Source organism: Conger conger, chromosome 6, assembly GCF_963514075.1.
Source record: "Conger conger chromosome 6, fConCon1.1, whole genome shotgun sequence".
NCBI classification, from domain to species: Eukaryota; Metazoa; Chordata; class Actinopteri; order Anguilliformes; family Congridae; genus Conger; species Conger conger.
Genome location: NC_083765.1, coordinates 24,323,260 through 24,338,850, shown reverse-complemented (window position 1 = coordinate 24,338,850; position 15,591 = coordinate 24,323,260). Strand labels below are relative to the sequence as shown.

The 15,591-nt window shown below is 41.2% G+C and overlaps 1 protein-coding gene across 2 annotated transcripts; it reads left to right on the top strand.

The window, feature by feature from the left end:
- The first annotated feature begins 2,689 nt into the window (after positions 1-2,689).
- LOC133131699 (long-chain fatty acid transport protein 2-like) lies at positions 2,690-15,316 on the top strand. 2 transcript variants are annotated; one of them, XM_061247112.1, is made up of 10 exons: positions 2,690-3,209; positions 4,117-4,326; positions 4,466-4,551; positions 5,192-5,275; positions 6,680-6,874; positions 7,044-7,134; positions 7,789-7,987; positions 11,056-11,153; positions 12,938-13,068; positions 13,177-15,316. In XM_061247112.1, exons 1-10 carry the CDS (start codon positions 2,747-2,749, stop codon positions 13,348-13,350), a joined length of 1,731 nt encoding a protein of 576 aa, XP_061103096.1. In that variant the 5' UTR covers positions 2,690-2,746; the 3' UTR covers positions 13,351-15,316. The 2 variants fall into 2 exon arrangements, with proteins under 2 accessions (XP_061103096.1, XP_061103095.1); XM_061247111.1 differs by having other exon boundaries at positions 4,466-4,624; positions 5,151-5,275.
- The last annotated feature ends 275 nt before the right edge of the window (positions 15,317-15,591 follow it).

Sequence of the window (15,591 nt, the reverse complement as noted above, 5' to 3'; positions counted from 1 at the left end):
TATAAAAATATCGAAATGAATTAGTGTTTTTTAAAGTTGCTTGTGATCATTAATATATTTTATGAAACTACAGCACAGTAGTTTTGACAGAAAACTATATAAGGACATTCAGCAGGACCCAGGGAAGATGTTAGATAAAGGCATGCACTATGCAAGGCTGAACAAAACGATCTGATAGATTGAGCAGGCTGTGTGGTGAACATTTGCATAGCAGCACCCATACAGATGCCATAGGAATTGAAATGAATAAAGGGGCAAACATTTCCAAAGGGGAATAGCACACGACCAGCTCCACTCAGACATGAAAAGACTGAAAGCTGAGGAATGCATCTCTGCACCCAATATCCAGCCTTGCATGATGACACACTTACCACAATGCTACAATGGAAGCTGGACATTTGTCTATTGCTGACCAAGGTTCATATTTAACTATTTGTTTATAATAAGATTTCCTTCTTGGAAATGCAAGTGTTTTCACCTACGAGACAAGTAAGCAAGCAAGTCAGCATACTACTGATATTTTCTCCTACTATGTGAAGTAAACTGTATAACCATTTAATGACACAGACATGCTAAAGACTTGTTTCATTCCTTTCTACGAGGGGGAACCATGTGCTTCATTCAGGCCTAAATGGTGTTCAGTAAAAATACGGGTAAAAAGTTGGAAAACAACAGGTACCAATTCTCCTTCTTGAAGTAAAGACAGAAGAATATCAGGGTACATAAATGTACATAAAAAGCTAAGGGCAATATGTGGGTGAGGGATTGAATGGCGTGCTACAATAGACTTTGCTGAACAGGCAGGCGGTAGTTTAAAGTGACCTTTAAAATGTATAAAGTTATAAAGTTTAATGACCTGTGTGCATGGGTTCCAATGAGCATAGGTTAAGCACAAGGGCAGCCAATGAAAGGCATACTGATTAATCAAACATCGTTCTTTTTTCACAAACGCTGGTAGAATGTTCCCTGCCCCTGTCTGTCAGTGCTGATAAAACCTTTTTTATCTGAATTTTGATCCTTGTCCATAGTCACCGCTCCACCTATCTTCTTCCTGCTCGGGAACTGGAGCATTAGTTTCACTGAACTCGGCTCGTGTAGTACTGAGGATGAATCAGAACCCAGTAGCGCATTGTGCTCTGGAATCCAGCTATACCAGCTCGAAATGAGCAGCTACCAGTTGTTTCAAAACATGAGCTGGTCAAACAATGTTGAGTATGGAGCTGGTCTGAACTAGTCAACCAGCTACCAGCTGTTTCAACAGCAAGCTAGAGCAGTTTTTTTCAGCAGGGTGTTTATGGTCATGTGACACAATCAAGTGATTATAGAAAAGAAGTGATCATACTACCAAATAACATTTGAGTTATGAGTAAAATATGTTGCCATTGTTCAATTCCAACTTGCACATTTTTGACTCTGAATTTCTGAATGTGTGCTATTTCATGTCCCCTTCAAAAATGTCTAATTGTTTTAAATTTAAAGGGGCAGCCTGTAGCGTAGTGGTTAAGGTAAATGACTGGGAGACACAAGGTCGGTGGTTCTAATCCCAGTGTAGCCACAATAACATCCGCACAGCTGTTGGGCCCTTGAGCAAGGCCCTTAACCCTGCATTGCTCCAGGGGAGGACTGTCTCCTGCTTAGTCTAATCAACTGTATGTCGCTCTGGATAAGAGCGTCTGCCAAATGCCAATAATGTAATGTAATGTAATGTAAATTGTGGCACAAATATGATGGTAATAAGATCTCTGACTCTCCCGGTATGTGCTAACTATGGGAATTACAGTTTTGTAACTTGTTTTGCATCTGCCCAATGAATGAATTGGAAAGACTGCAGTTAGCAAAACAGGCATTATTTCCAGAGGAAAGCATGTTCTAGCAAATACTGAAAAATATATATTGTCCACTCACCGAGCACTTTATTCTGAATATTTTTTTCTTTTATTACACCTACTTGTTCATGTGATTATCTAATCAGGCAATTGTGTGGCAGCAGTGTAATGCATACAATCATATAGATACGGGTCAGGAGCTTCAGTTAATGTTCACATCAACCATCAGAATGGGGATCAAATGTAATCTAAGTGACTTTGACTGTGGAATGATTGTTGGGGGCAGACAGGGTAGTTTGAGTATCTCGAAACAGCTGATCTCCTGGGATTTTTATGAACATTCGTCTCTACAGTGTGCAAAGAATGGTGCAAAAAACAAAAACAAATCGAGTGACCAGCAGTTCTGCAGACAGAAACGCCTTGTTAATGAGAGACGTCGGAGGAGAATGGCCAGACTGTTCAAAGCTGACAGAAAGGTGACAGTAATGCAAATAACCACACATTACAACAGTGGTATGCAGAAGAGCATCACTGAACACACAACGCGGATAGGCTACAGCAGTTCTAAAAAAGACGTATAATAAATACCTAATAAAGTGCTCACTCGGTGTATAACAGAGTCATCAAACTTCTTGTGAGCTCAAAGGGGAATATTAGTCAGGACAATAGTGATTGCATGACCACAACTCACCCATTAATGGTCAAGTGGATGGTGTTACAACTAAACCATCCGGTGCCGTATAGGAAAGTAGTTAAACATTCTCAGTAGCCTAAGTAAACAATACAGGAACATGTCCTTGCAACCCCGCCTTCATAAAGAGATGTCGACCTCACGCCTACATTTGTAAGCAAAAGTCGTTGTATTACACAGTAAGTGAAAGTAAGTTGCTGAATTTTTTTTGTCTGGTATCCCTACTAATATGTACGTATTATATACTGTTTTAGCTGGATTGGCTATTTTGCCTTTGTTTCTGCACATCATCTTTCCTTACTTCATGCGTGATTTGCAATTTGTGGTAAGGTGCATAAATTTCGCAATACAAATTCGAAAAAAACCATGCTATACCATTTTGGACAGTTTTTTGGACAAGGTGAAGAAACACCCGGAAAAACCATTTATTGTTTTCGAGAACACAACATACTCTTACTTGGATGCAGATAAACAAAGCAACAAAATTGGCAGAAGTTTGATGGAGTTCGCTAGTTTAAAGGAAGGTGATACTGCAGCGCTCTTTCTCGGAAATGAGCCAATCTATGTATTCCTCTGGTTGGGACTGTCGAAAATTGGCTGTAAAGTTGCTCTATTAAATAACAACATTAGGACAAAATCATTGCTGCACTGCTTCTCATGTAGTGGAGCAAATGTGCTAATTGCTGCAACAGGTAAGCGAACGATGAAAACATTGCATTAAAACACGTCACATTCATTTTGGTTGCAAGCATTTACCTGTAACTGAATTCTGAATGATCAGTTCATAACATTTTCAGAAATTCGGATTACATAAGATAAAAAGTTACTATCATCCTATGTTCAATCATCATCCTATGATGTCTGTTTCTTCTTTTTCGTATCATCCTATATTCAATCATCATCCTATGTTGTCTGTTTCTTCTTTCTTATATCATTTTATGTTTAATCATCATTCTATGTTGTCTGTTTCTTCTTTCTTATATCATCTTATGTTTAATTATCATCCTATGTTGTCTGTTTCTTCTTTCTCGTATCAACTGATGTTTAATCCTTAAACATTCTATTTTCTTTTCTTTCTCGTATCAGCCTATGTTGGATATGGTTTGGCTACATTTTATTTTGCCCGCTAAATGTACTAAATGTAGTAAGTGTTGGCTAGGTGTGGAGCTCTGTACAAGCCTGTAAGGGCTTCGCTCCCACCTTGCACAGATTTGTACTAAAATTTGTGCTAAATAAATAAACCTAAAACCTACTTGGCATGCTGCATACTAAAAACGTTGTGTGCATCCAGCCATGCCCTAGTGAAAAACAAGTATGTTATACTTAGGCTAATTGCATGAACAGCATACTTGAAGTAGTTGAAGAATATGAGAAATATATTTCATGTCATGTACAGTACTGTAAGGTACATAAAATAAGTCCGTAAAGCGAAGATGCGTAAAAAAAACTATATAACTACTTCACAAACTGAGCTGCATTACTAGAATGAATCTCCGCCTCTCGTTTTTTAGCGCGCTTACAAGCACTTCGTACAATTACTGTACACTTGTGTGCATGCTCATGTGAATGTACCTTAATGCTAACCTCCTACCGCTTCAGAGCTGAGAGATGCTGTTGAGGAGGTGCTGCCAGCACTGCAAGACCAGAACATCTCAGTCTTCCTCCTCAGTGCAGAATGTGACACGGTGGGGATCGAAACCCTCACTGATAAAATCAGCCGTGCCTCCGATGAGCCCCTGTCGCCAGACCTGCGGTCAAAAATTACTTTGAAAAGCCCGGCAATTTATATCTATACTTCGGGCACCACAGGTAGTTTGAACAGATAAAGTTTGACTAGCTTTTATGTGAAATTATTTGTGAAGGATACTTTCCGTTTGTATCTAATAATTTAGGTTATCTATTGTTTGTTGAGCCATTTTAGTTAATGCTAATATTTGTTTTTCCTCAGGTCTTCCAAAGGCTGCTTTGATTAATCACGAGAGGATGTGGATGGCATCGTTTCTTCAGCGTCTGGTCGGAGTGACCTCAGATGATGTGCTTTACGTTTGTCTTCCTCTGTACCATAGCTCAGCATTTCTCATGGGACTTACTGCAGGGATTGAACGGGGTAATGATAGCAGGTCATTGGACACCAAATTATTGTAAAATAATAAAACTGGGCTGGCCAACCCAGGTTCAAGCAGTCATTCTGTGGTGGTAACTTGGGAGGTGCCATTTTGAATCGAGAGAAAAGTATGCTACTGTTGTGGCTCCATAATTAATGAATACTTAATTTCACAGTATTACCCATCTTAGAAGTCTGTTGAAGATATAAGAGCAAAATGTATATGAAGATTAAGTTTATACTTGGACAAAATAGTATACTAGCAGACAGCTAATTTGGCTGTGATAAAAATTTTTTCAAATGTTTGTATTCCCAATTAAAATCTGTGTTTTGTTTATGTTGAAGAACTTAATGTCATATTAAATGTGACCTAGCAGCTTTGAAAACCAATGGTGATTTTAGTCAGTTAAGTCAGTTAAAACCTGGTAACTGTCCATTTATTCCTTATTCCGAAAAACAGCAGATAGTATGTGTACCGCTATTTACGTTATCTGCCATATCATAACCAAATTTTATCTCCTATTTTAAGGCTTGACAATTATTTTAAGACGAAAATTTTCTGCCTCTCAGTTCTGGGATGACTGCAGGAAATACAATGTTACAGTGATACAGTACATTGGAGAATTAATACGATACCTCTGCAACACTCCAAAGGTAATTGCTGAAACCATTGACTATTTTTCAATGATAGTTTCAACATCTTCAATGGATAAATGTTCCACTTCACTACCGGGATGACCACTAGAGGTGTTAGGTGAATCACACTATGTTTTGCTCTGTTTAATATTTCCTATAAAAAAACATGTTGTATGTGAGGTAATACCCCGAGAGTATGCAAGGGCTGGGGTGTGGATAACATGGCTTTTGACCTTGGAACGGCTTTGACTTTCAGCAGGGGAGGATGCGTAATGGCAGCTAGCTTGCAGGGGGAAGCTACAGGTATGCCTTTGTGGGTGGGGAAAGGTGAGAGGTCTGAGGATCCACCAGGGAAGGAAAACGCGCAAAAGTAGACTTATGGCCAAGGCAGGCTACCAGTTCCACATTGTATTGCAGCATGGCTAACAGACATAAGCTTTTGAACTCTTGGGAATGTTAAAACTTAAAGGTAGCCTGAGATTGAGCCCTATATATTATGGACTATACCAGGGATCATCAAATCACAGTCCTCGAGGTCTGATAAATGCTGGTTTCCATCCTCCCTTTACCTGGCAGTCAGGTGTGAAGGCACTAATTGTTCAGCTAATTACCTAGGATAAAAGAAAACCAGGGCCAGATTTGGATTCAAGGTCCAGCTTTGATTATGGCTGTACTCTAATGTGACTGCGATTCTACCATTGGCTGGGCACCCTACTTCTTGGGTAGGGTGATCATAAATTGAACATGGATCTCAGGTTACTGGTGCATATGTACTGTCTAGCCTCTGATCCATTACATCAGTGCATTTGTTCAATTCCTTTTTTCCGGATGGCAACAGATGCTTAGATATGGAACAAAAAATTTAAATATCTTGCTCATGAGGGACAACACGTCACAGAGATACAGAGGCTACAACTGAGATGCAGGTCATCAAGTAATTCAACCAATAATGTCCAATCGTGCACTTTTACACATTAAATGTATATGCATATTAGACAGTCTTGGTTGCCGATTGGGGAGTGTTTGGTGAGAGGTTCAGGGATAAAGAGCAAAGATGTTTAATTTTTACAAGAAATTGCTGTATGTCTTAAGATATTTGAAAATGGGATAGTCCGGAACAATCAAAGCAGTTTCTATTTCTACTGCTTGAGCTGATTGACTTTCTTGTGGAAGAGTGGTGCTGCATTATTCCCTATTCTTATGAATTCCACATACTGTACAGCAGCCCACACAGGCCACTCACAGTAAATATTGCAAATGAGGTTTAGACAGTTTCACTCATTTCAAGATTTGCCAGTGGAAAAATAAAATTTCACTTGTCATGCAGACAGTTATTTTTTTCAGTGTTGCTGGGGTTTTCTTTTTCCGCTGCCTGTACATCACATTTAAGAATTGTTTCTTATTCATGTTCTCTCTTTTCAGAAAGCCAATGACAGAAATCACAAGGTTAGGCTAGCCCTGGGCAATGGTATACGAGCTGACGCGTGGTCAGAATTCCTTCACAGATTTGGAAATGTACATATCAGGGAATGTTATGGTGCCACAGAAGGCAATGTTGGCTTCATAAACTATATGGGAAAAGTTGGTGCAATTGGGCGGGACATTTTTTTATTTCGGGTAAGTAATAGACTCTACATGAAGAAAATTACAAATACATGAAAATGGCATCAGTAGCTGTGTCCAGGGCAGTTGGGAATGACTCAAAAGCATAACAAAACTATCTTTGTTGTTTCAGTAATTATCATTTGTGTAATTTCATTACTTTACATTATTTATTTGACTACAGAAACTAGTTCCCTACGCACTGATTAAGTACGACACAGAAAGAGAGGAGCCAGTGCGGGACTCAAGAGGATTTTGTTCGGAAGTCCCAAGAGGTACTGTATCGAACTCCTCAATGGGAGGAATGTCTTTCTCAGCTGAAATTTCAATATTTCCACCTGGAACAGTAGTACATTTCAATGTGCCCACCATGGATATGGCAAAGGCATATTGACGAAACACATTCAGATTATTCAGATTATTAAACCAGCCTAGGACAACAGAGGTGTTGAAGTAGTGTGGGCATATTTGGAGAACATTTTTTCTTTGGGACAGGACAGCAAGGAAAAAAAAAACAGTAAGCAAGAAAAATAATTAACATTGACGGGCAATGATACAAAGCATCCTTTTGAAGATGGATGCAATATTTTGAACAACAAAAGTACAATTGTTAAATTGAAGGGCTGATATGCACGAAACGTATATAATTTGAGACATTGGCTAGTGTAATGATTTGATATTTTTTAAACTGCATTTGCCAGTTCTATGCAGAAAAGGTGTCAACCAGCAATGAAGTATGAATAGGTTGTGAGGCAGGTACAGCATGCTGTAAAATGAAAGTTGCTGTGAAAATTGGCCACAGCTTTATGGACACTTTTTATGAGGTATAGAACAATTAAGAGGATTATGGTGGTGTTGTAGAAAAGTGAAGCATGACAGTCAGGAAACGATGTATAAAGTGAACAATGTGCTTTGTTTTATTTGTTTAGGAGAGGCTGGCCTTTTTGTGGGGAAGATAACAAAGACCTCACCTTTTGTTGGATATGCTAAGAGCAATGATCAGACAGAGAAGAAGAAGCTGAGAGATGTTTTTGAAAAAGGTGACCTTTATTTCAACAGTGGTGACCTTCTGAAGGTTGACCAGGATGGGTTTATCTACTTTCAGGACCGCATCGGTGACACATTCAGGTTAGGAGTTCACATAGTGATTGTGGGGATCTTACCTCCTGTATTTATTTAACATTTATTTAACCCATTGTGATACAAGTCTCGTTTACAAAGGTCACCTGGCCACGAGGACAGCAGTGAGCATTAAAACAATTACATGACCTGACAATTACGAATAAAAGATTGCTGCATTAAAATATACAACAACATCCATCCATCCATCCATCCAGTAGGCTAAGCTGGGTATTCCAGGCGTCCCTCTCCCCAGCAACGCATTCCAGCTCCTGGGGGATCCCGAGGCGTTCCCAGGCCAGGAGAGATATATAATCTCTCCAGCGGGTTCTGGGTCTAAAGCAGAGACGCAATTCTGAGGTCACCAAACCGGACACTCTCCTCACCTCGGCTGCGCCTTGAGATCCTGTCCATGTATATCACAAAAGGACCAGTGACAAGGGGCAACCTTGGCAGAGTCCCACACCCACTAGAAACGTGCTGGACTTTGTGCCGAGGATGCAGACACAGCTCTCACTTTGGTTATACAGGGATGGCTCGTAACAACGGCCCCCATACGTACCCCATACTCCCTCAGTACCCCCCACAGGGTTCCCCGGGGGACACGGTCAAAAGCCTTCTCCAAGTACACAAAGCACCTCCACGCGGCACTGAAGAGGCATGTCAGCCAAGACAGCCCAACAATGTCCAGAGCCTTCAGCATCTCAGGGTGAATCTCATACACACCCGGCGACTTGCCGTTGAGGAGCTTTTTGACTGCCTCAGCAACTTCCTCCAGGGATCTGCGGGCTCTGCCTGTTCCACTGCCTCTTTACCTTTTCTGTCGTTGGATGGTTTGCCAGAACTTCCTCGAGGCCAACCAAAAGTCCTTCTCCATAGCCTCCCTGAACTCCTCCCATACCTGGGTTTTTGCTTCAGCGACTGCTGAAGCTGCAGCCCTTCTGGCCACCCGGTACCTGTCTGCTGCTTCAGGGGACCCCCGGGCCAGCCAAACCTGAAAGGCCTCCTTCTTCAGTTTGACAGCCTCCCTTCTTGGGTTGCCGCCCCGACAGGCACCGATGACCTTCTGGCCATAACTCCTGCTTGCCGCCTCTGCAATGGAGGCTTTGAACATGGCCCACTCGGACTCCATGTCCCCAGCCTCCCCCGGGATGCGTGAGAAGTTGAGGACCTCATGGACGGGGGCCTCCGCCAGACGTTCCCAGTTCACCTTCACTACATGTTTGTGTTTACCGGGTCTTGATCCAACTCTCCACCAGGTGGTGATCAGTTGACAGCTCTGCTCCTCTCTTCACCCGAGTGTCCAAGACATACGGCCACAGGTCTGATGATACGACCACAAAGTCGTTCATCGATCTTTGGCCTAAGGTGCTCTGGTACCAAGTACATTTATGAGCTACCTTATGCTCGAACATGGTGTTCGTTATGGACAATCCATGACCAGCACAGAAGTCCAATAACAAGACACCGCTCAGGTTAAGATCAGGCAGGCCATTCCTCCCAGTCACCCCCTTCCAGGTTTCTCTGTCGTTGCCCACGTGAGCGTTGAAGTCGCCCAGCAGAACTATGGAGTCTCCGGGCAGCACCTTTTCCAGGATGCTGCCCAGTGACTCCAAGAAGTGCATAAGCACAAACGACAGTCAGAGCTTTCCCCCCAGCGACACATAGTCGCAAAGAGGCGACCCTCTCGTTCCCCGGGTGGAACTCCAACACAGTGGCACTCCCCTGCCACTCCCCTGCCACTCCCCGACCCCTGCAGGTGGTGAGCTCACAGGACGGCGACCCCACGTTACCAATTTGGGCTGTGCCCCATGGGATAAGGCCTGGCCACCAGACGCTCGCCGACGAGCTCCCCTCCCGGGTCTGGCTCCAGAAGGGGGCCCGGTTTCCCTTTTCCAGGCGAGGTATCTCAGTACTTGTGAGGCCGTGTCATGGAGTGTCATACAACCGGAAACATTTACACTCCTCCAGCATAGCATTTTGTTTTAACTGTACTGAGTGGTGCTAATATATCTAAATGTAGCAAAATTTGCAGATTATTCCATGCCTCTGGTGCCCAGTTAGAAAAGGCTGTCTTGGGGGGCTGCGGTGGCGCAACAGGCTAAGACGCAGCGGACTTGCGGTTGCAGTTCACTGCAGTTGCACACCGGGGACCGGGGTCCGATTCCCTGCCAAAAGCCAAGTTTGGCTGGCTCATGTGGAGCAGCATAATTAGGTGTGTCACTCTCCTTCGGGCCGCCGAGGAACAGGGTGTGGGCGGTGTATCCAATACCAGCTCTAATTGAATCAGATGGGGTACAATTGGCTACAAAATTGGGAGAAAAAGAAGAAGAAAAAAAAAGAAGAAAAAGAAGAAAATGCTGTCTTGTGCTTAATTCAGTAATAGCCCTGGGGACTCAAAGTAGCAGGCACCTAGTCGACCTCATCAAGTAACTGTTAGTGGGAAAAGGAGAGAATGCTACAAAGGTCAAGGCGAGTTTACTCAAAAGGCCTTCATAAATGAGCATGTAACAGTGCCCAGCCCATAAAGGGCTGTGATGGGCGAGCCACTTGGTATCTGTGACCAAGCGCAGAGAACTGGGAGTGCTGCAGCATATGTACAGTTAGTATATGGGGCAGCCAGCCGCCTAGTGGCTAAGGTACATAACTGGGACCCAGGAGGTTGGTTGTTTAAGCACCAGATACAATCCGGACAGCTGTTGGGCCCTTGAGCATGGCCTTTAACCCTGCTTTGCTCAGTCTAATTAACTGTAATTAACTCACTTTGGATAAAAGCTTCTGCTAAATTATACATTTATAATTTATCATTGATAATTCAGTAGCACCTAAACCATGCATATTTAAAATGTATTATGACTCCCATTGCAAACTGTAGTATAACTGTTTGATTAAAAATCTCCCCTAAGTAACGATAAATCAGGCCTCTATTTTCCACTGCAAGCCGCCAGTTGAAGCTAAAGCTAAATGGATAAATTGTGACCAAAAGGGGATTTCCTTTTTGCTTGACTGGATATCAGTGAATTGAAGTGTCATCACATCCTTTTTTGTAATCATCTTGTTATTTATTCTGAAATTAGATGGAAGGGGGAGAATGTGGCAACCACAGAAGTTACAGATATTATGATACTGGTGGACAGCATCGAGGAAGCCAATGTCTATGGAGTCATGGTGCCAGGTAATTAACAAATAAGCTGTAAAAAGCCTTTACTGCCATTACATCTTTGTTTAGAGAAATTGACTGCATCCATTCCTGACAAAATTGAAATGCAGCCGGTAGCCTAGTAACTAAGGTAAATGACTGGAACACGGAAGGTAGGTGGTTCAAGGCACAGTGTAGCTGCGATAAGATTGCACAATGTTGGGTCCTTGAGCAAGGCTTTAACCCTGCCTTGCTCCAGGGGGGATTGTCCCCTGCTTACTCTAATCAACTGTAGGTCGATTTGGATAAAAGCCTCAGCTAAATGACAAATTGTTATTATGATTTTGTAAACGGGTTGTACAGGGCAAACTATACTGTTGTAACATGGTGGTTTAGAAAGGTTTATTTGATTGTATGATGATACATGTGTGTTAATGATCCATCCATTCTCTCTAAGCCTGAACATCTTTTAAACATTGAAATATGTTGTGTTCCTGGCAGATGTGACGAACAAAGCTACCTTGACATGCACTATAGCCCAGGCCCACCTTTTTCCAGTCTACATAGTTACATATTTCACCCTCTCTATCCATCTCCTGCAATAGCGACACAGCATGTATGGGTCATTACTCAGGAGGAACACTACATTTCACACAAAATCCCACTGCTGTTAAACATTCATTTAGTAATGTAAACTCATTGTATTCTGAACACTGAGTTAGCTCACGATGCTCCAAACAGTGCAACCTTAATGACAAATAAATAAAAAATGACTTCCAGATCAGCTTTGCGTTTTGTGTGTGAGTAAAGTGAAATTCCTTTCCATTCCTTTCCAATCCATTTCAGCATACAGTGAGTGACATGGTAATGGTGCTCCCCTGTGACAGAGTGGTGGAGAAGCTGTTGCTCATGAGAGACTAGGAACTGGACAGGCTTTTATGTCTCAGCCTGCATAACAGTATAACAAACTGCAATAGTTGTGCTTCAGGTCTGTTCAGAACATTGTGAGCTTACACGGTCTTCCGAACACAGGGACGTTGTGTAGTTATTTGTAGTTTTCTCTATAAATATTGGTCCAATTCACATCAATCAAAGTGTTTTAGTGTCTGGAATAGTCAATAAAAAAATTAGCAGCCATAATCATTAACCACAGCAGAAAAACTACATTGAATGGACGTTAACTTCTGGCAGAACCGTGTTCTGTTTGGAACAGTGTGAGTTAAGTTAGAACCAGAAGGTACAAGGCTGTATGTAAGTATTTGGACAGTGACACACTTTTTGTTATTTATCTTTGTACTCCAGGACATTTGGTTTGAAATGCAAATATGAATATGAACGTAAAGTGAATTAACCCTAACCCTAACCTGTCATCTTCAGTTCATTCATTTCTTTTTCAAGATTTGCCCATTTTAGAGCACCAAAAGTAATTTGACTTTAATTGGTTGCCATTATTTTGCATTCAAAGACTGCCTGAAGTCTGCAACCCATAGACATCACCACACACCAAGTGATGTTCTGCCATGTTCAGTTCCTGTTTGTTTTGGAAAAAAGTGAAACGCATGTTTAATTTGATTCACACGTGTGTTCAAGATGGCAAACATTAGTGAAGATATTCTAGTTTTTTCTGTTCACCACAAACGTTAGGTAACATTAGCTAACAGTTTGAAAAGGTGTGTGTGGTGAACAAAAATGGCTGCTGATAGTGAAAATGCTGAGAGAATGAAGGTTGACAATTATTTGTCAAAAAAGCTCAACAGCTGGTAGCTGGTACTTCAAGCTGGTCATAGCTAGATTTTACACCACCGGTTTTCTTCCTTTAGGACATGAGGGAAGAATAGGAATGGCTGCCCTCAAGTTGAAAGATGGCCACGGATTTGATGGCTATGACACATACCAGTGCATCAAGACCAACCTGCCCAGTTATGCAAGACCTCGCTTTATTAGGATTCAGGTATTCATGTTTAAAAGTCTGAATGTAAAATATTTTCTCACATCTAGTATTTCATCAGGAGACTTTAGGTTATTTAATTTTTCTCAATTACTCTGTTTTCTGATTCAGAATTCTCTGGTGGTCACTGGAACATTCAAGCAGATTAAAGGGAAATTGGCAAAGGATGGTTTCAACCCAGCGGCGATACAGGATCCACTATATATCCTGGATGAGACTAAAGGCTACATTCCAATGACACAGGAGATGTACAATTCAATCATTTCCGGTAGAATCAGGTTGTGAAATGGTTATGGTGAAATTAAACATTCAGAAATGTTTATGTGTAAGTTTGTGTAATCATGCAACTTGTTTTATGAATCCTATTAAATTCAAATGTTTCATTTTATACATGTTAATATGTATAAAGTATTATCTATAAATTACTCAAATGATTGTAGTTACTCAATTAGAATTTCAAATGCAGATGTATCTAAGTAAATTGAGTACATTAGCATGGTGCATACACCGCATTCCAAATTATTATGCAAATTGTATTTAAGTGTCATAAAGATTACATTTTTTGGTTTTCAATTGAACTCATGGATGGCATTGTGTCTCAGGGCTCTTTGGATCACTGAAATCAATCTCAGACACCTGTGATAATTAGTTTGCCAGGTGAGCTCAATTAAAGGAAAAACTACTTAAGAAGGACGTTCCACATTATTAAGCAGACCACCATTTTCAAGCAATATGGGAAAGAAAAAGGATCTCTCTGCTGCCGAAAAGCGTGAAATAATAATGCCTTGGACAAGGTATGAAAACCTTAGATATTTCACGAAAACTTAAACGTGATCATCGTACTGTTAAGAGATTTGTGGCTGATGATTCAGAGCACACACGGGCTTGTGCAGATAAAGGCACAATGAGGAAGGTTTCTGCCAGACAAAAACATCGGATTAAGAGAGCAGCTGCTAAAATGCCATTACAAAGCAGCAAACAGGTATTTGAAGCTGCTGGTGCCTCTGGAGTCCCGCGAACATCAAGGTGTAGGATCCTCCAGAGGCTTGCAGTTATGCATAAACCTTCTAATCGGCCACCCCTAACCAATGCTCACAAGCAGAAACGGCTGCAGTGGGCCCAGAAATACATGACTAATTTTCAAACAGTCTTGTTCACTGATGAGTGCCGTGCAACCCTGGATGGTCCAGATGGATGGAGTAGTGGATGGTTGGTGGACGGCCACCATGTCCCAACAAGGCTGCGACGTCAGGTGGCGGGGCCTGTTTTGGGCCGGAATCATGGGGAGAGAGCTGGTCGGCCCCTTTAGGGTCCCTGAAGGTGTGAAAATGACCTCTGAAAAGTATGTGTTTCTGACTGACCACTTTCTTCCATGGTACAAAAAAAAGAACCATGCTTTCCGTAACAAAATCATCTTCATGCATGACAATGCACCATCTCATGCTGCAAGGAATACCTCTGCATCATTGGCTGCTATGGGCATAAAAGGAGAGAAACTCATGGTGTGGCCCCCATCCTCCCCTGACCTCAACCCTATTGAGAACCTTTGGAGCATCCTCAAGCAAAATATCTATGAGAGTGGGAGGCAGTTCACATCCAAACAGCAGCTCTGGGAGGCTATTCTGACATCCTGAAAAGGAATTCAAGCAGAAACTCTCCAAAAACTCACAAGTTCAATGGATGCAAGTATTGTGAAGCTGCTATCAAATAAGGGGTCCTATGTTAAAATGTAACTTGACCTGTTAAGATGTTTTTGATTTAAATAGCTTTTGATTTCAGTAAATATGACCTCCTATCTTTAAAACCTATAAAATGTTTTGAAACTCTGTTGTGCGTAATAATTTGGAACAGTGCATTTTAAGTTTTTTATTTTTGAAAAAAATACTGTTATTATTGGGAGGTTTGTTCAGTAACATTCGAATTATTCCCTAACAGTTGATGACCTTAAAATTATGCTGACTTTTAGTCATTTGCATCGACTATTTAGGAATATCAGAGAAAAATATCATTTGCATAATAATTTGGAACACAGTGTAGAAATACAGGTTTTGAATCAACTACATTTAATTTAAAAATGTTTAATTTAAAAAAATCAAATTGTGAGTTTTCTTGTGATGGTCAATGTCTTTGGGCTACCCATGATTGTCTAATTGTGCATTATGTGTCCGTCAGCATGACATGTTTTGGAGAAGGTCTGTTTGATAATGAATATGAACTTTGGTAGAAATCAGCAAGTGAAAAAATAAAGTTTTTGCACAAAGATCGATACTGGTTAGAATGGATGTCACTGTTTACTATAAGGAAATATATATATTAATAAAATGGTAATGTAGAAGGCATGTGATTGTAATGACATTTTTGTCATTTAGCAGACACTTTTAATCCAAAGCGACTTACAAGTGCATAGGTTCTTCCACAAGTTAAAGCATCACATCCATAACTAGTAAAATACACATGAAGTGTTGTTCTAAATATATAGTCATCATAAGTGCAATTTTGGGGGGGGGTTAGACAAGAGGGATAGGG